General features: G+C 39.1%; 2 protein-coding genes across 11 annotated transcripts in view; one reads left to right on the top strand and one right to left on the bottom strand.

The window, feature by feature from the left end:
• The window catches only part of TMEM117 (transmembrane protein 117), a 217,003-nt gene that overhangs the window by 21,442 nt on the left and 176,501 nt on the right, over window positions 1-19,060 (top strand). For all 8 annotated transcript variants that reach the window (XR_014688795.1, XR_014688796.1, XM_084507022.1 and 5 more), the window contains one exon: window positions 14,204-14,336. Coding sequence is in view for 6 of the 8 variants with exons in the window: in XM_084507022.1 (XP_084363148.1) it covers window positions 14,204-14,336 (133 nt within the window). In the remaining 2 variants the exon portion in view is untranslated. The remainder of the gene's footprint in view (window positions 1-14,203; window positions 14,337-19,060) is intronic.
• On the bottom strand, window positions 5,647-10,499 carry LOC311430448 (P2Y purinoceptor 1-like; the record flags this gene model as incomplete). 3 transcript variants are annotated; one of them, XM_084507026.1, is made up of 3 exons in its annotated part: window positions 10,389-10,499; window positions 10,102-10,281; window positions 5,647-6,662 (listed from the first exon to the last, which is right to left on the bottom strand). In XM_084507026.1, exons 2-3 carry the CDS (start codon window positions 10,169-10,171, stop codon window positions 5,647-5,649), a joined length of 1,086 nt encoding a protein of 361 aa, XP_084363152.1. In that variant the 5' UTR covers window positions 10,172-10,281; window positions 10,389-10,499. The 3 variants fall into 3 exon arrangements, with proteins under 3 accessions (XP_084363152.1, XP_084363153.1, XP_084363154.1); XM_084507027.1 differs by having other exon boundaries at window positions 10,102-10,397; XM_084507028.1 differs by lacking the exons at window positions 10,102-10,281; window positions 10,389-10,499 and adding an exon at window positions 9,006-9,085.

Here is a 19,060-nt window from a genome sequence, read left to right as displayed (position 1 = left end):
ACCAAATTGAACTTGATGAGGTTCCTCTCGGCCCAACCCTCCAGCCTGCGGAGGTCCCTCTGAGTGGCAGCACAGCCCTCTTGGGTATCAGCCACCCCTCCCAGCTTTGTGTCATCAGCAAACTTGCTGACGACGTGTTCTGTTTCATCATCCAGGTTGTGATGAATAAGTTGAACAACACTGGACCCAGTACAGAGCCCTGCAGGACACCGCTAGGTACAGGCCTCCAAACAGACTGTACCACTGAGCACAGACCTCTGAGCCCTGCCATCCAGCCAGTTATCAGTCCACCTCACCGTCTGCTCATCTAGGCGACACCTCCTGAAAATGCATTTTACCAGCATTTGCTTCACCTGCAGTTTCTAGTTCACACCAGGTCCCTGTGACCACCAAAATTTAAGACAGGCTCCGCCAGAAACCTGACGGTGATGTCTTGGCTGTGTGAAGTGCTGTGTGAAGGCATCGCTCTGCTGGCCAGGTCAGTAGCTGAGACCTTGACTGTGTATGTTTTGTGGCATCAGGCTGCTTTTACTTTAGAGTGTGAAAGCTGAGAACTGCAGTCCTCCCTGACTAAGGCTCACCTTCCTCAGCTGGAGAAAGCCCCGTCCACACTGAACCATGTGAAAAAGAAGGGAGAGAGCATATCCGAGCAGTAATTCTCTGCAGGCTGTTGGCACATGCACTCACAGCTGGGCTTTGACTGCCTGTGTCAGGTGTAGGGGTGGCTGTGGAGGAGGTGGCGTGACTCATGCAGAGGTGCGGGGCACAGGCCCAGCCACAGGTGGGGGGGAAGCACGAGCCCAGTGTGTGGTTTGTGGACAGCATTGGGAGACTTGGGAGACTGGGACATTTTCCTAGGACAGTGGAACCACCCCATTTCCCTCTGAGGTGGTTGGATGGACTTGGTTGCACTACCTGCCTCTGCCTTGGTTTCTTCAGCAGTAGAATCGGTGTGGTGATATTTTTTTTCTTTTGTCTAAAGAACATTGACTTCCATGTGTGAAAGCAGTGAACAAAGGTGAAGTATGTTATCGGCCTTGTTGTAGTGTTTGTCATGGCCCTTTTCCAAGTGCAATGCTTCTGAGGCGTGGAAAAGAAAAACTTTGGTATCAGAGTACGTTGGTTTATGTATCCTGAAGTGAAACCCAAAAGCTTAGGAGCATTTTAACACTGTTATTTTAAAAAGGAAAGCTTGTATCTTAATATGTGAAAATTTCAGGTGGTTTGTGTGTGAGATGCAAGTATCGAATGGGCAAGTGCAGTATGGTGAATGCATAAAGATGGCTTACCTTAAAGCGCCTTTGGGACATCTGTAGGTCTATTTACATCTTCAGCTTAGAGCTCTCTGTTTTGACATTGTTTGCTTGCAAAACAATGGTGAGTTTTACAGTAATATATAAGGAAATTGTTTCTCTGACCTCAGTTGATCACATACATAAGTACTCAAACCTTTTGGGCCGTGGGCCATTTTGTATTCATCTAGTACCTTATAAAGTTGTCCCTCACTGTAGTATCTCAGAATCTAGAAGTGGTACGTGAAAGCTACCCATACCTGGCAGTCAGTTTTGTAGGCTAATAAATTATTACCACGTTAACTGGTGTGTTCAAACTCATTAGAACAGCTGGGCATTTAATTAGATACCATGGAATCAGATTTAATCCAAACAGTGGTCTGTGAGGAACCAGTACTGCAACATATTTGTCATCATAGAAGATGTTGACTTTGGCAGTTTATTGTTCACTTATTGTAAGAAAATGGAATAATCTTATTTGATTTTATATGTGTATGTCAAACTATCTGCAGAATATTATAATAAAACATTTTAGGAGCTTTTATTTCCAAACAAAAATAAGACCGAGTAAATATGAACAGATGCTTTGTGCCTTTTAATTCTTACTTTGTAGAAAACCTTTGATTTCAGTCAGGAGAACATTAACATTAGTTCAGCCTGGTTGAACAAAAACACTTTTTAAAAGTGTGTTTAATTGATTATAGTATCTCTTATGAGCAGGCAAACAATGTCTAGAAGCCTTGTCAGCTACCAGGGAGTATTCACAGCTAATTATCATAAGGAACTGCTATCTGAACAGCAGAGGGAAAAGAGTGAATGATTTTTTTGTAAGGATTTTGTGTCCTAAAGATGATCTTTAAATACTAGATTGTGCCTACAGACTCAACCCAGTACAAGGCATGTTGTAGAAGATGCTTGAGATGGGAGAACAGGCAACAGAGGCACTGTGACACAGATAGCTTATTTATTTATTTATTTATTTATTTATTTATTTATTTATTTATTTGGATGTCTTCATTTTTTTCTTCTCCTGTTCTTCATTATTTGGGGTTGTCTGGGAATAATCTTTTCGGTGGTTTGTTTGCTTTTCCTTCCCCACATTCTCTTGTGTCTGTGAGCACCTTGTTATTGATGGCTTTCTTGATAGAAAACTGGTGAGCTTTTATAGGTTTGTGGGCCATTCCATCCAGCTACAGAAACAGACATGGAGAGGAGGATTTATTTTTTTAATACAATTTATCCCATAATCTTCTGTCTGTGGAATACAAAAAGGAGAAAAGCAGAAAGTGTTTTTTCAAAGCATTTCAGTATCCAAACAGTGTGTCCCTTGTTCTGCAGATGAACCCAGAACTGTGGGCTGAGGACCTGGGCCACCTGCCTTATACAGTAAACAAGAGGAGTCTCCAGTTTTCTACTGCTTTTACCCAGCGAAGCATATAGAGCAGGGCTACCATCCATGCTGCCTGTATCTCTTGCTGAAATCCTTGGAAGTCAGGGAGGATCAAAAGATACGCAGCAGAAATCTGTATCATCTTGATAGATGCTATTTCATGGCAATTTTTATATTTTGAGTTGGCTGAGATCAGGATTCTTGCGTGGAAAAAGAGCTCCCTGCCTCTTTGCTTCCCCTGTCCTTTACTGGTCATTGGGCACAGCACTTACAGCGCTCCTTAATATTCCCCCAGGACCATGATGGCCATTTCTGGCATCGCTCCATCACGTGTGCCCTGGACCATGCAGCTCTTTGGTAGGGTGATGCTGACAGACAGCAGAAAGCAGCTCATTTTGCCTCCTTTTGCATCTTTTTATCTGTATTCTGCATAGTTCTGTCACACAGAGACTATAAAGGTCATTCTCCTTCAGTTAAATGTATCTTATGTTCTGATTACCTGACCAGAATGAAATTTCTCCTTATCTCACAGAAAACATTTTGAGTCAGACTGTCACATAGACTTTAAAGCATTTCCTAAAACAAGTTTTTCATTTTTACACACTGAAATGCAGGCAGTGAAAAACATGACTTTGCTTGAGAATCTGAGTGAACCATGTTAATGCTGCTTGCAAAAGGCATTGCATGTGAGTTGTGGAAGGGTCATCTGTGATGCTTTTCTATTGTTGAGCTTGCTGCAGGTTTTCAATCCAGTCTTTGATTGAAATTTTTGATTTTATTCTTGCCAACTTTGGGGACTTGTGACCACAGGTTGCAATCAAAGGTGTTATAAAGGCTGCAATTCTAAGAGGAAATATATATCTATATCTATATTTCCAAAATCAAGAAATTACTTTGATCACGTTTTTCACAATTTCTTCTGAGTTGAATGCTTATTTCTTTAACAACAGAAGACCTTTCTAATGGTAGGAGCTTAATAATGTAATAGTAACATTACCATCTACATAGTAAGCAATGAGAACTGCATTAAGCTTTTATGTTTGACTTTGTGTGCAGAAAAACATATTTTGATTTCACATTGAATTTTACAGGCAAATTAACTTGATGAAAAGCGATACTGAAGTGAGAAAGAGACAGTGTATCTGTAGCTTTAAAGATAGCTTAGAAGATAAAAATAGCAAGTGTTTGGTTTTGGAAATAGCTCACTGTTTACAAACTTGGTGGTGCAATCCAGTGGGAGCAATAAACTCATTTATTGCAGAGCTTCACACTTATCTCTCCTGTCCTATCCCTTCTCATGCTGAGAGCACCGCTGCCACTAAATGACAGTGACATTGTTTCTGTATCAATTTGCGATGTGAGCATACACTAGAGCAGATAACTGCCGATGTGTGCCCATTCAGAGCTTAACAAACTCTCTTAAGGAAGTTAGTGCACTGCTAATAACCCTGCCATGTTTACAAAAGACAACTCATGCATAAAACAAAGTATTCTTCCTCTAAAATATGAGAAAACTAAGGATTAAGAAAACATCAAATGAATAAAAGCAGAATTTACAATGAGGTGAGAGTGTAACTTCACTGAACAGAATATAGACAGGCAATTTTGCTATGAGATCCTCATTTATATACATCCAAACCTATCTGAAGTGTTTCAGATTATCAGGACCTGATATCACAGATATTTCAATCACAGTTGAAAAAAATTAGAAAAAAACAATGTTCTAAGTATTTTATATACATATACATGTATACATGAATATATACTCAACACAATCGAAACATTCAACAAGTGAGATTTAATGCCTATGGAGAGTAGAATTATTTTTACATAGCAATGTGAGAACAAAATCTTATTAAAACTCGGGGAATAAAAAAAATAGTATACTGGAAAAAGTATATTAAAAAGTACTGTGTCATTAATTTCTGAAAATATAGTTAATGAGCTTAGTAATATATAGGCTTTTATAATTAAGGTATTTCTTGGCAAGAAAGCAGGTGGTTGAATACGAAGCATGACTTTGCCCATGTATGTTGGGAGAGCACATATTTAATGACTGCTGAAGACAGATGGATGTTCTTCAATGGCTATAAAAAAAAGTCTGCTCTAGACTGATTACCTTAGGCTGCCCTGAAACTGATGCTAAGAGCCTAAATGAACAAGACAAAAAGCACTCTCTATAAGAGGGCAGTGTCTCTTATTCTTCTTGCAGCTCAGCCCCCTTTGTATTTCAGAACTTCTCCTTGGCATGCTTCTCCCTGTGATGAGTTCAGAGTTTCCTGCCAAACAACCTGGTGTTTCTTTGCTTCAGGTCAGACTCACTATGGCTCTGACTATCCTTAGGGATGTTACCTTATCATTTTGTTTGTTTGTTTTTGGAAATCTGCTGAATTTATCCAGGTTAATGAGGTTCCACTGGCAGTGCCAGAGGAACTCTAGTGCACTCTACTCTATAAGGACTTATAGAATTAAAATTAGATACTTACAGAAAGCCTCTCTACAAATGCTCAAGAAGTTCAGCTGTTAGCATCATGATTCTTATTAATTGCACAGTCCAACCACAACAGCACTTCTGAACATATGAAAAAATAATTAATAGAAGCTATAAGAAAATTCCCCAACACAATGTGCTTGACATTTTTCTGGCCAAGAACTAAGGTAGCTACTTAGAGCTTTTATTCATTGTTCATTCCATATCACATGTATGTACAGGGAAGAAGTGCTATGTCACAATAAATTAAGGTGTATTTATGACAATGATATTTAAAATGCCAGTTCTGGAAAGCCAGGAGTTGCTAATGTTTCTTTTCTAGTTGATTTGCATGTCAGGTTTTACCCTGCATTGCTGTCTATTCTTGCTTACTCAGGAGATCGCTGTGCTATACAGGAGATGAAATTTTAAACTGTTCTAATGGTACAAAGCCAAATGGGTAGGAAGAGATGCGTGTCTTTGTAGATTGACATTTAAGTCACCGTTCTTGGGGACAGAACGATGTCCCTTACCTTTTGTGTCAGACAACAGCAGCACTGGCGTTTGGGATGACAGTTTATATCTTTCATTCTTTGATAGAATGTCTTATTTGCTAATGTAAAAATGATTGGGTCGAGGCAGCTACTGATGCTGCAGATGATCTCTGTGATCTGATAAACAGCAAACAACATATTTGTGCTTCCACAGGGTGCTTGACAAGTTATTTTGTAAATTAGTGTCACCATCATCATGACATGATAAGGTGTGAAACAAACAGCAAATAAAATCATAGCAGCTGAAATCAATAAAAAAGGCCTAATGATTCTGTTCCTTCTCTGCTGGCGTTTACTGAGTTGTAGCAATGCTTTGAGAGTCAACATATAGCATGTAAAGATGACTGTGACTGGAATTAGGAATCTCAAGACAATCTTGGAGAGTACAAATGGCATGGCAAATTGTAAAGGTCCTCCAGTGCCATCCTCGTTACTTGGGATGTCATGTCTTCCCATTTCAATTGTGTAAAAGATCTCTGGCACCGATGCAGTGACTATGAAGATCCATACAGCAATAGTACAAGACGTGGCCTTTCCTTTGTCCCACCACGTTAATGAACTGATAGGATGGACAGCACCTACGTATCTGTCAAAACTGATGAATGTCAGGAAGCAGACACTTCCATAGATATTAATACTAAAAAATAGTCTTATGATGTGATAAAACGTTTGACTGGAATAGTCATCTGGCCTCTGGAGACTATAGTATACTGAAAAAGGTGCCATGAGAATCCAAGTGAAGTCACACAGTGCCAAATTAAACAGAAATATGCTGTTAGTAGTCCACGTCTTCCTGCAGCACACATAATGTCGCAGGGCAAGTATGTTGCCTAGAAATCCCACCAACAGAATGAAAAAGCAAACCAGAATCAGCAAATAACAGTACCACTCCAGCTTAGAATTGGTGTTGCAAATGAAAATGCATGTGCTGTTCATCGTCTTTCCATAGAGTGTGCCTGAAGGGGAAAAAGAGACCAACAGATTTTAAACAAAAATGTGCCAAGAACCTCGCTCCAAACAATGAAAGAGATGTTAATCTGTAAGGTTTGCCCAAGCTGGAGCTTGTTTGACAGTCATAAAACAGTCATTTACAGCTCAGAATCCACAACAACGTTTGATAGGAAGACAGGTATTCCTTAACACAAAATGACTTCCACAGGTGTGTTCACAGGCATAGGTCAGAATATAACAAGAGCTGCAGTGATGACCTGCTAAATAGAGATTGCATTATTGAGCTTTGCACATTTACCCAATGAACTTACAAAAAGTTAGTTCACACTGTACTGAATAAAGTGAAGATGAAAAGTGATTTCTCTAGAAGCTCAGCAATGAAAGCAGTCAAATGACTTTGCAGAAAGATAGAAAGCCATATGTTCACCTCCCAGTGTATTTTACAGGTGGGAAATGTTTGCTCTCTAAATGTATTTTGTTAATTATTGAAACACTGTACTTTAATCTGAGATGCCTGGACTGTTTCCCTACATGATTTTCCACAGTGTTTGTGAATATCAAACTTTGTATACATTTTTTTCTTCAACTAAAATTTATGAGATGACTTTGTAAATTGTTTAAAATATAGTCACCGTAATAGGTACAATATAGTTAGGTAACATTTGCTTTACAATGTGTTCCGTTAAAAGGAATTTTAATATGTATAGGGAAATTGTTTTTTCCTAAAATCATCCTGGCTAGACACCATGTGTGCTTTGAATTACATTGTGTTTCCCATCTCTCCGCGCCTTCCTTTTGGATAGCTATGAGTGAAGGCAGTAACAGTCCATTCCATTTGTGTTGTCAGTATAAATAAGCTCTGAACTGGCTACAAACAACAAGGACATAGCTGCATGAGGCAGTTGTAATGCCAGGGATTCCTGATCCCATCAGGTTCCTGGACAAGGACTGTAGGTAGGTCTGAATGGAAGGAGGCAGCCAGTTCTGCCACCTGCTCCACTTTGCTCTAAGTAGTCTGGATGAAGCCTGGATGTGTAGCCCTGTGACTGCTCTAAGGCAGTTACAGACTGGAACTAATAAATCCCCTGTCCCCTTTGTTACCTTCAGTTTACTAGACTTCACTCTGGGATGGGTTATATGGAGTTAGTTATGTATCTGGAGGTGCTGGAACTGCACAGCTTGGTAAGATGCATTTGGAGCTCAGAGTCACATTAGAAAATGTTTGCATTTGCCTATGTTGGTTTCCCATATTCTTTGGATTTCCTGTGAAGCTCTGTAGGCGTTTTCCGTGAATCCAATGAATCTTGGGGTTTATATTTGGATTTTCTAAAAGGTTCTCACTGTCTCTTACTTATTCATTGTATTATAGCAGAGCTGAGAAGCCATAACCGATACTGGATTTTTGAACACCATGCATTGCAATTGGTGTGAATGCCTTACAACCTATCAAACAGGTTGGATACAATCAAAGAGGTTCAGAAAGAAATCAAACCTTTTTCTGAGGCAACATAAATAGCAGGAGAAGAACAGGACAAGAACTAGTGGTTGTCCATCAGAATTTGAAGGCTTCTCTACAATCAAGACCCAGTTTCAGTGCACCTGAGTAGACATAATCAGCATACCCTGCCATGTCCTGAGAATACTGGAGCTACACTGATGTCCAGTAGATGAGCATATGTACTGTAATGATTTCAGCAGTGACTTTTTTTTTTTTTTTATCAGACTTTTATGAAAGTAGGATTGGGCTTTCAAAGCTAAAAATGCACATTTTTGTGGTTAAGTTTCCAGCTAAACCGTTTCAGCTGTTGGTGGAGATAGCCAGGAACACTAAATGGGCAGAAAGATCAATTGCATGATGGGTCATCCAAAATTAAAGGAGTATCTTTGATTTGATGAAGGGCTCGATATTAAAATATTAGTCATATGCCCAAGAAAGAGTTGAAGTTTGTGAGCTCCAGCACCCATAATTAAGACAAGGAAGTGTACTAAAGTCATGGGTAGGAATTGTATGTCGCTCCTGTAAGAAGCAATGTAATGAATCCAACTGTCTTATGGGCTATGGATATAAGGTTGCTAGAAAAGTTTTAATTTTAGAACAGTGACCTATAGACTCAGTTTTTCTATCTGTCTATAGGGTTATCTCATTTCCTGGACCTGAAAGTGATATGTCTTAGATCTGTGACTCTCTAACAATAACTATCTACAAGCTCCTCTGTCATTTTCCCCTAGCAGCATCTGCAAGCTGTAACAGAAAGTCCAGAGAGTTTCTCTTTCTAGAAGAAGTCATATTTCTTAATGCTTTTGATTATAGAAGATGTAAGACCTGATCTGAATATAAGTTGACTTACTGTGGCTCACTATGCTGTCCGTGACTGATGAGCTGATTTCCTTCCTGGTTTGTTGCCGTGTCCTAAATCATGAAGTCTCTACTTCCCTCTGTTCTCCTTGTACCTGTGATACGGCCTCCAAAGTCTTGAAGTAGATAGATGAACATGTTTGATTAAAAAATAACATTTTGATGAAACTCCTTTTGGAGCTAAGAAGCACTGTATCACTGAAGAGAATCTGATCTATGTATACAGCTAATTGCAGCTCACAGTTTACCACTATTAATCATTTATATGGCGTTTAACTTGTACTTCCAAAGTTCCATTATGTTTAATGAGTTTGTTTATTTTTAAAGTATTTACTTCGATATGAATAAGTATATCCTAGGAACCATTCTTCCACATCATGTCTGTTTATTTTTATTTTTTTTTTACATTTGTAACAAGGTCGTAATGAGAGATTAATTTGTCCTGATGTAAAGATTAAGCTGAATTAACAGCTTATTTTATGTAATTTCGTTCCTTATCCACTTTCTCTTTGTCCCTTGCTCCTTTTTGCTTGCTAGTCTTTACAGTAAATGTCCTTATTTTACAGCAGCTGTTTTGTTTGGATTATTCTAAGAATTTTATATGGTTACCCTGTGTAGGTTTTCCACACTTCTGCCTATTCACATATCAATCTACTTCTGTTATGTATTTCTCAAAGTGTACCCTTTTAGCTCATTACATAAAAAGAATACACTGGGGACAATAAGTAATACAGAGCTGTATTTGTATGCAGTGGGATCAGTACATTGTACTGATAGCCAATTCCTTTCTTCCTAATGACTCAATCTGTATTGCGATTAAGCTACTATTTCTTTCATTAAAAATGATGTTCATGTACTTACTTGGGGGTTAATGAAATCCCATATGGCAAACATTAACTACAGTAGAGTGTTAGATAATGTTTAAGAATTTTCCTATCAGAGGCAATATTTATGAAAAGATACTTTAAATAATATGAAATTTATGCGTGTACATACTAATCAGTGTGCAGTAGCTAAGTAAAATAAATAAATATATATTTCTGTAGAGAATACAAGTGGGATGAATATGTAATAAATCTTTCTCTTACCTGTTTTAGGACTGCTGTAATTATCTCTTTTACAGAAGTCTAGATTCCAGGCTCTGGTGTTTCTCTCCATTAATCAGGATCTTCTAAAATCACCACTCTGTTTTGCAAGTGCTGTTTTTAATCCAAGGTTTCAGTAGTATTCCATATGCAATGGCAGCTCTTCATGGAGCAAGTGTCAAACTGTAAGAGAGAGATCATTTCATCATTATGCCCCTCCTCTCAATCAGTCAAGACAAATTGCTATTACCATAGCAGCCTCCACTTGCTTTTCAGGGAAAGGGACTTACTGCAAATCCAGTCTGGCTTGGTTTGGGACTTTCATTGTTGCTAACATGACAGAGAAGAGTGGAGGGGCCTGGGTCACATATGTGTGTATTTGCACCTTCCTTTTTTTGCCCCTCCTTCACTACCAGAACTGCTGCCCTTCTGAACCGGGCAGTGCACCTGTGCTGCTCTTGCCTGCTGCAGAGCTTGGTTAGATACCTTTATTTTATTTTAGGAAAGGGATGGATGAGACTGAGAGAGGTTTAGAAGAGGAAAGGAGCAGTAAGATCAGATGTAAAGATCTGGAAACTGTGTAAAATGAAATTGTTTGGACAGGTGAAAAGGCTAATGGGTGACAGGACAAAGAGGTGAGAAACTGATGTATTTAGGACAGTAAAGGACAGAGAGAAAAAAAGTAAGAGCACAAGATAGAAAAGGAAAACTAGCCTAGGCAAAATACGTTCCTGAAGAAAACGTGACAAAAGTTTCTCCTATTACCTGCGATGCGAGTAAGCAGAGCTTTTTTTCCAAGTGACAAGACATACTAGTATGCTTTGAAAAATGCATTCTCTGCAGAATGAAGAGAGAGGTATATCACATCACATGATTAAAGCACCTACATCTAACTATTTAAAACAGTACCAGATTCTAGACAGGCTTCGACTTTGCTGTCTTAATGAAGTCAGGGAAGCACATAACATATGTCAGGGGACATGCTTTTACTTCAAATATTTCACAGAAGAAAGGCTTTTTTAAGCTGATGAAGAGAAAGATGATGTATGAGTCAGTAACATTTTTAACATTGGAATTGAATTGTAATGGTCTGTAATCTTTCTCAGCTTCTCTTAAATGCTGTTATGAGTAAACTGATGTTGCATTCTCTCTTTTTTCCTTTAGATTTCATATTCAGTGTGTAATTGCAAATAGATCACAGAATTTCTAGGTTGAAAGAGACCTCTAGATCATCGAGTCCAACCTCTGACCTAACACTAACAAGTCCTCCACTAAACCATATCCCTAAGCTCTACATCTAAATGTCTTTTAAAGACCTCCAGGGATGGTGACTCCACCACTTCCCTGGGCAGCCTGTTCCAATGTCTAACAACCCTTTTGGTAAAGAAGTTCTTCCTAACATCCAACCTAAAACTCCCCTGGCGCAACTTTAGCCCATTCCCCCTTGTCCTGTCACCGGGCACATGGGAGAACAGGCCAACCCCCACCACGCTACAGCCTCCTTTAAGGTACCTGTAGAGAGAGCCTCCTTTTCTCCAGGCTGAACAAGCCCAGCTCCCTCAGCCGCTCCTCATAAGACTTGTTCTCCAGGCCCCTCACCAGCTTGGTCGCCCTTCTCTGGACTCACTCGAGCACCTCCATGTCCTTCTTGTAGCGAGGGGCCCAAAACTGAACACAGTACTCGAGGTGCGGCCTCACCAGAGCCGAGTACAGGGGGACAATCACTTCCCTAGCCCTGCTGGCCACACTGCTTCTTATGCAAGCCAGGATGCTGTTGGCCTTCTTGGCCACCTGAGCACACTGCTGGCTCATATTCAGCCGACTATCAACCATCACTCCCAGGTTCTTCTCTGCCAGGCAGAAATAGGATACAAAAAAAATGTGCATAAGGAACTGAGATTTTTCTCTGTGTGTGAGCGGTGGAAAAATGAGGACTGTAGGGTCTTATTTTGCAGTATTGAAGTGAGGCATTATAACTGAGCACTTGGTAAATTTTAGTTTAAAAAAACTGCTTGGTAGTTGATTGGCCTTTCTTATATTGCCTTATCAGTAAAAACAATAGCAACTATATTGCTGCTAAACGTGTTAAATAATATCTGTTGGTACAAAGCCGTTTTGAAATCCCTGCTAGGATGTTAGGTGTTGATCTTGCTGGGAGTCAAGCACTGAAAAAATTGTTCTAGACCTTTCCACCACTACTCCCTGACTTCTGTTTAGGTCATTAATTACTGAAAATACATAGCCCTTGCTCAGTAGGAGCCATTAAAGCCAAGTGTAAACTACAAAGACTGAGGAGAGTGTTGTACTGCATTACGACTTCTGTGGTAGGACAAGAAAAACAGTCTTGTTCTGACAAATGTGCAACATTGCATTTGTGAAACGATGAAACATTACCATAAGAAACAATCAGCTCAGATACTCTAGGGAACATTTAATTCTCTGTGATGCAGTGACAACATTTGGTGAACATTTCTGGCTAGGAAATGAATAATAATTACATCGTAAGTATAGCTATAAGCTCTATTCTGATTTGCAACACTTTTTTGTTTGCTTGGTGGTTTAGCTGTTTATTTATTTATTTATGTTACCACTTATGGACTTAATCATTTTGGGGACTTGTGGTATAATGTAGCAAAAGTCAACACCATAAAAAAAGAATATTATTATCTTCCATTTTGTGGATCAAGGACCTGAGTGCAGAGGGTAAATGATTTGTATGTAACATAACAAGATGTCTCTGGTAGAATTCAAATCTGACTCTAAATCTGATGGCATTTGCCTGGTGTATATCACTTGGGAGGTGACCCCAGCTGAACACTTCAGTAGAACTGGCGTCTATGCCCCCTGATGTACTTCAAGAAGCTCAGACTTTTTCAGGGTTTCAGATGCTGCCATTAAATGGGTGGCAGATAAGAACACATGGCAGCTTTATAACCTCAGAAAAGCAGGGAGCAATGAGATTGCACAGTATTATCTCAGTTTTGTTGTGAGGAAGGGTGATTATTTACATACTTACTAACCATCTATTCACGTGTACTTTGGGCTTAAGCAAGAATCATCTTTGGTCCTGCAGTCACCTGCTCAGAGAAGCACATCTCTTTTTCTCATTAGCTCAAATGTCCTGAATCCTCCACTTCTGTTCTATGTTCATGTTTTTCACAATGTAGACCAGCACATAAGAGGAGATCTCTATCACCTCATATGATAGTTGATCTGACTCTGTCTATAGTCAGTGGAAAGAGACAGGCAACCATAAAGAGCTAATGACTGTTTTTACTGCTCAAGAGTCTGGCAGCAAATAATGGATTTGTACAGCCTGAGGTACTTCTGAATTTATACACTTGTTTCTCTGAACACTGCAAATGCCACTAAATGTGGCTCTTGCCTCCAGGTCTTATTCTGTGAGATTTTCCCTGCTGTGGTATTTGGTTTAGAATTTTTGGATGTAGCAGTTTCTAGAAAATGGGGTGGCTTATTCCCTCCCCGTCCTTCAGGTCCATCACTCCCTCCCAATTCTACACAGATGTTCAGCACTACTGTTCACTGAGTCTCAAAGTCAGCAGGTTGGTGGACCTAATAAATAGGAGGAAAAATTGTAATTATTCTTTTTCTAGATGGGTTAGTTCACCACTCTTGTTCACTTGTGCATAGCTGCTCAGCTTGCTGTGCCAGCATTAGAGCACAGTGGGTACAGACGTTAATAGCTGGAGCAGGGAAACAATAAAGGCTGCTTGATCAACGTGCAGAATTACATGTAGTGTATGTGAAACCACAGCCACATTTTGCACACGTACCACAGGACCTGACGTGAACTCCTTCAGAGGATCAGTTTAATGATTTTGATTGCAGAATCAGAACCTCAATCAGTTTGTCACCAGTTTGTGGGAAGCAACCTTGTAATTTTGTACGGACAATCTCTGTCCATGCTGAACTGCAAAAGACTGGTTTGGTTGCTTGATACCACATCTGTCCTCCCCACACAAAGTGAAATAATTGGATGTACCAAGACATACAGTTTAGGACTTTATTTTGTTTTTGTTATCATGTAAATATATATGCTTACTGACTGACTAAAATATGGTTTCTTGTAATATTCATACGACAGGTCAGTTGCTTCGTCTGAAGATGTTTCGAGAGGACCACGGGTCTTGGATGACAATGTTCTTCAGTACTATCCTCTTCCTCTTCATTTTTTCTCACATTTATAACCTATTCCTCATTATGGAAGGGAATATGAGGTAGGTTGCAGAGTTTTATTCTCTCTTTTTTTGCTCTAGGATATATTCCATTGGAAACTTGTCATATTATGCTACTTTAGAATGATCAAGAGATTACCAAAATGTAAATATAGTAGTATTCACCATCTTTTTTATTATTTCTGTGTTCTGAATTTAGGTAGAATAATAATTCAGTTGGTTAATGAACTGAAACTTTAATCCTCTTGGCTACAAAAAGAGGGATCCTAGCCCAATGATAGCAACTATTACTTCAGGGTACTAACAAACATTATATCAAATTCTTTTGATTTGAAGTTACAGCTCAGCAAATCTGATTTGAAGTGAAGACTGAGTAGTTTAAAAGTATAAACATTACTATTGTCCATACTAAGGAAATTCAGAGGTAAAGCTAAAAGAAATTGAAACATCCACACCTGAGGAATCAGACACTCAAAACACAAACATTACATGTGCAGTACAGTGCTATTTTGGTTATGCAAAATAATACTTGCTGATCCAGTTTGTTAAAAAGATTCTTAAAAATGTGTATTTATTTAGTTTTCTTCCCATGAAATGCTCCAACAGGGTGAAGTTACTGTTGGTTGAGGGATGAACAGCTATCTTCTTATTATGTCTGGACTTATTTTAAACTGAACTTTTAATCTGAAATTTATGGTTTAAGAAAACTTGCTTTCTCTTATTGTGCACAAAACCATTTTCAGATGCTGATTTTTGTGAGAAAACCTACATTATTACTCATCTAATACAGGCAAAATGAGATCATTGGACAAAAAATACAGTTGATTTTTTTTTTTTTTAATGAAAAGCAAGGTAGCATCTGAAGAGTTTTTAGCAAGAAATAAGAAACTCGATGTATATTTCAGTTGAATAACCATATCAAATAATAGAACGACTTGTTTTTAGCAAAATATCAAAGGCATATCAACAGAACCTGATGAAGTGTTATTAAATGGACCTTGGCGTGGCATGTTACAAATCTTTGGCTGTCAACAAAAATACGCAGCGTATAAAGTCATCTTAACAATGTGACATAAACCAAACCCTGAGTAGAGAATAGATTGAGTGTCACTGAATGAAACCAAGTGCAGAGCAGCTGAGCTAATCATATGTCATGAAGACTAAATTGATTCAGGCAAGGTGGGTAAAACAGCAGAATCACCCAATATTTTAGAAGAAATGACCGGGAAATGATCATGGTAATGATGTGGTAAATATGAATAGGTGCCTAATAATAGGCAGAATAATCCTCCCTGCAGTAGGGAGCGTGGGAGCATTACAGCTTTCTGGCTTCCCTATTTACATAGTCATATGATTTATTGGTATTATGTTAAGATTTATATTTGGTATTTCTAAAGCTTCAGAAGCTATAACTGGCTATTAGGCAAACATTAACTGCTTTGAAAGCTGGCTCATGACTGGCAACCAGAGTTCATTTGTCCTTGTCAACATTCCTGTTGCCCCTATCTGTTACACACTTCCATTAGCAGCACTGAGGAGATTGCGTGGCAATCAGTGTCCACGTTCATGGAAATAGATAGGCACAGCATATTTCTAAAATAGCTGGTGTTAGTCAACCTATCCTCTCACTTACTAGTCAGGTCCCTCCGTGCCTGGAACTGATGCTAGCCCTAGGTTTGTTACCATCATTTTGGGAAACTGATCATGGCGTGCTCCAGGAATCACCCTGACTTTCTGAAGTGTGTGGAGGCTTGGTAAGGCTGTTTTTGTGTGCATTGCAGCAAAAAGGCAGCAAGCAGATAATGAATAAAAAGTGTCAGTTTCAAACTGCACAACCTAAAACATCAACCTAACAAACAGAGCTATTGGATCAGCCATTTCAAAGCCAAGATAGAACAATGTGTAATACTTACAAAAAGAGGATTTCTACAACAATAGGCAAACATCATTAAAGCCAACTACTTCACATTGTCTTAATACAATGTTTTAAGGAGTAGATTACTTTCTCCTGAGTAAATATAATCTTTGTGAAAGCCATTTGTTTCATGTTTTGTACTTGTGTACAAAACAACACCTCTGTACACGTATTTTGCTACAGAACCTTACTGAAATGACTGGCATCAGAAGAACTGGCTTCCAGGAGAAAGGTCAGAGTCCACCTGTATGATAGTTACAGTCTTTGTAGAGATAAGTAGACCTCATTCCTATGGGATCTTATGAAACACAGGCACTCAGAATACATACCTTTCCAATACAAAGCTTGTGGAAGACTTACAGATACTGTCTACTAAGACTGAGCAGAAAAAAGTTAGTTATTTTTACATATGTTTGCTCCTTGTTCTGTCTTTGGTTCACCTTGCCCTGTGTGCTGCCAAGAGTGATTCTGAAAAGTTCCCGTATGTCACATATTTGATGTCATCAATGAAAATTCCTCTGTGGCTCACCAATAGGAGAATCATATGTCTTGCATGTGCATGCCAGCCTGGGTGACTGCAGCAGAAGCAATATCCTGTTGAGAGGCTGATAAACTGATGCCAGGAGTGCTTTAAAGTCCTATCATGTTTCTATCTCTAAGAAGGTACATTTTGCCATTGCCAAGATTTTTATCTTTTTTTTTATGAGTATTTTTGAAGACACTTCACATGTGTCTCAATTTGGCAAAGTTGAGGTCTGAATGTATCCCTTAAAGGATAATGGCACAGACTGTAAGTTGCTGGGAAAAAGTAAAAACAGAACGAGTTGCTGGTATTTGAATATACATTATACAGCTGTTTTCTAGGTGAAAGTGTAACTATTTGAACTGAAATTTTTGTGAGGGATTATAATGCATCATTTTTAATTTAAGCCTCTTCTTTTTTTCAGCAACATTTCTTTTTCACCATTTATTGCATTGACCCACTGTACTTTGTTACTGCTCTTTTAGTCAGAGCTCGACATCTGGTTGAGGAAACATATTTGAAAAGCTGTCCGACAATGATCTGCAGCTATTATTTCTTATTCCTTCTCATCCCTGAAAATAGTAAGCAGAAGCCTAGACAGGCACAGAACCCAAGAAAAACAAGGTCTTTAACAGAGAATTTCTCTGTCAGGATTGTGTTAAGCCTACTGTGATGCTTTGGAAGACCAGACTGTGGAGACAGAAAGGAGGAAAGGATGCCTGCTTTATGCACGATAATTTAACCCAGGGCTGAAGGAAGGGTTAAGATAAAAGGATTTGCAGTCAGGCCTCATTTTACAAGGTCTGTGTCTCTTAGGTGCTATTTCAGGATAGGTAATTGTAGTTAAGGGATTTTTTCGTTAAGTGTGTTTTTAATTACTTACCAAACCATTCCTAAATAGTCAAGAGGCATGAAATGCCAACAGCAAGACAAAATTACTGGCAAGTTTGTGTAACCATCTTGAAGGGGTTGAGGCACAGCAGGGTTGAGGCACAGGAACAAGGTGTTTGGTATTTGGTCTAACTGGTCCTTCTGAGCAAGAAAGATATGGAAGAGAGAGGCTAAATATGAAAACAATCTGGAGGTAGGAAGGTTCAGCCATTATTCAAATGATTTAGAGATCTGGGGAACATACCAACACAATTCCCACAGAATAGAGTAGCAGGCCTTGTCAAAGCTGCTATGAGACTAAGGCAGAAAAAGTTGTTCTGTGTAAACCAAAGTAACCTTAAGGAGTGCTTTATACTCAGATAAGGAGAAAAGATTTATTCTGGAATACTTTTAATACTAGAGGCACAGTAAAACCAATTGCAGAGGATCAGAAGAAATATTATCTTACATGATGCCAGAGGCTGCACTGTGCAGTGGGAATGAGGCCATTTCATTTCCTCTGTAAATTGGGATTTTAAGGCTTTGAAGTAGTGAGAAGGGCATTACCGATTACATCTTCTCAATGGGTGTATGTCTACATTACCCAGCGATATAGTGCACTGAGAGAGGGATGCTGGTATGCCATGACGTGACGCATGTTGGCCTGAGGATCTGCTCTTCACATTGTAAGTCTTGCAAAGGTTTTGTGCAGATGAACAGAAGTGCAAGGTCGGAATGCTGTGGTTCATCTGCACAACAGTCCTCTGCACAACATGTCCAGAAGGCATAGCAAGCAGGCTATCGGATGTCTAAAGTTGATGTCAATTTGTTTGCTCAGCACTTGTTTTTGCCCTCACATGGCTGAAAAAAATCCCTCCTTACTTACTCCATACTTTATCCATCTTACAACATCTGTGGGAGCCTGCTTTGAAACCTCAGTTCATACTCTGAATGTTATTTCCATTGACACAGGCCTGCATATACTGAACAGAAGTTGTTGTTGTTGTTTTCTTTTTTCTTTTTTCTTCTTTTTTTTTTCTTTTTCCTTTTTTTTTTTTTTCTTTTTCTTTTTTCTTTTTTCTTTTTTTTTTTCTTTTTTCTTTTTCCCTTAGTTACAGAAAATAAGGAGATAGGGACTGCTCTCTTATGGAACCCAGCATCTGCTTTGCAGTTCTTCCATCCCAAAAAGTACCTAGCAGCTCCTGTCACTTAACCATAATGTTTTCTTTACACACTACTCTGAAAATGGGGGGCAGGGGCGAGTTCCAGTTTGCTTGGAAGCTGAACTGGAGCACTGCCAATGCTGCTGGGCAAGGCTGAAGAGTATGATGTGGTGGTAGCACACCATGACCAGGTGAAGTGCCAATGAGGAGTGGCTATACAACTTTAATGTGGCATCACCATGGCTGCAGCATCAGAGGAAAAAAAAAATTCTTAGGATCCAATACCCATTATGAA

Source organism: Aythya ferina, assembly GCF_964211825.1.
Source record: "Aythya ferina genome assembly, chromosome: 1".
Lineage (NCBI taxonomy): Eukaryota > Metazoa > Chordata > Aves > Anseriformes > Anatidae > Aythya > Aythya ferina.
Note: the sequence above shows the minus strand (reverse complement) of the source record. Positions and strands in the feature narration are given on the sequence as shown.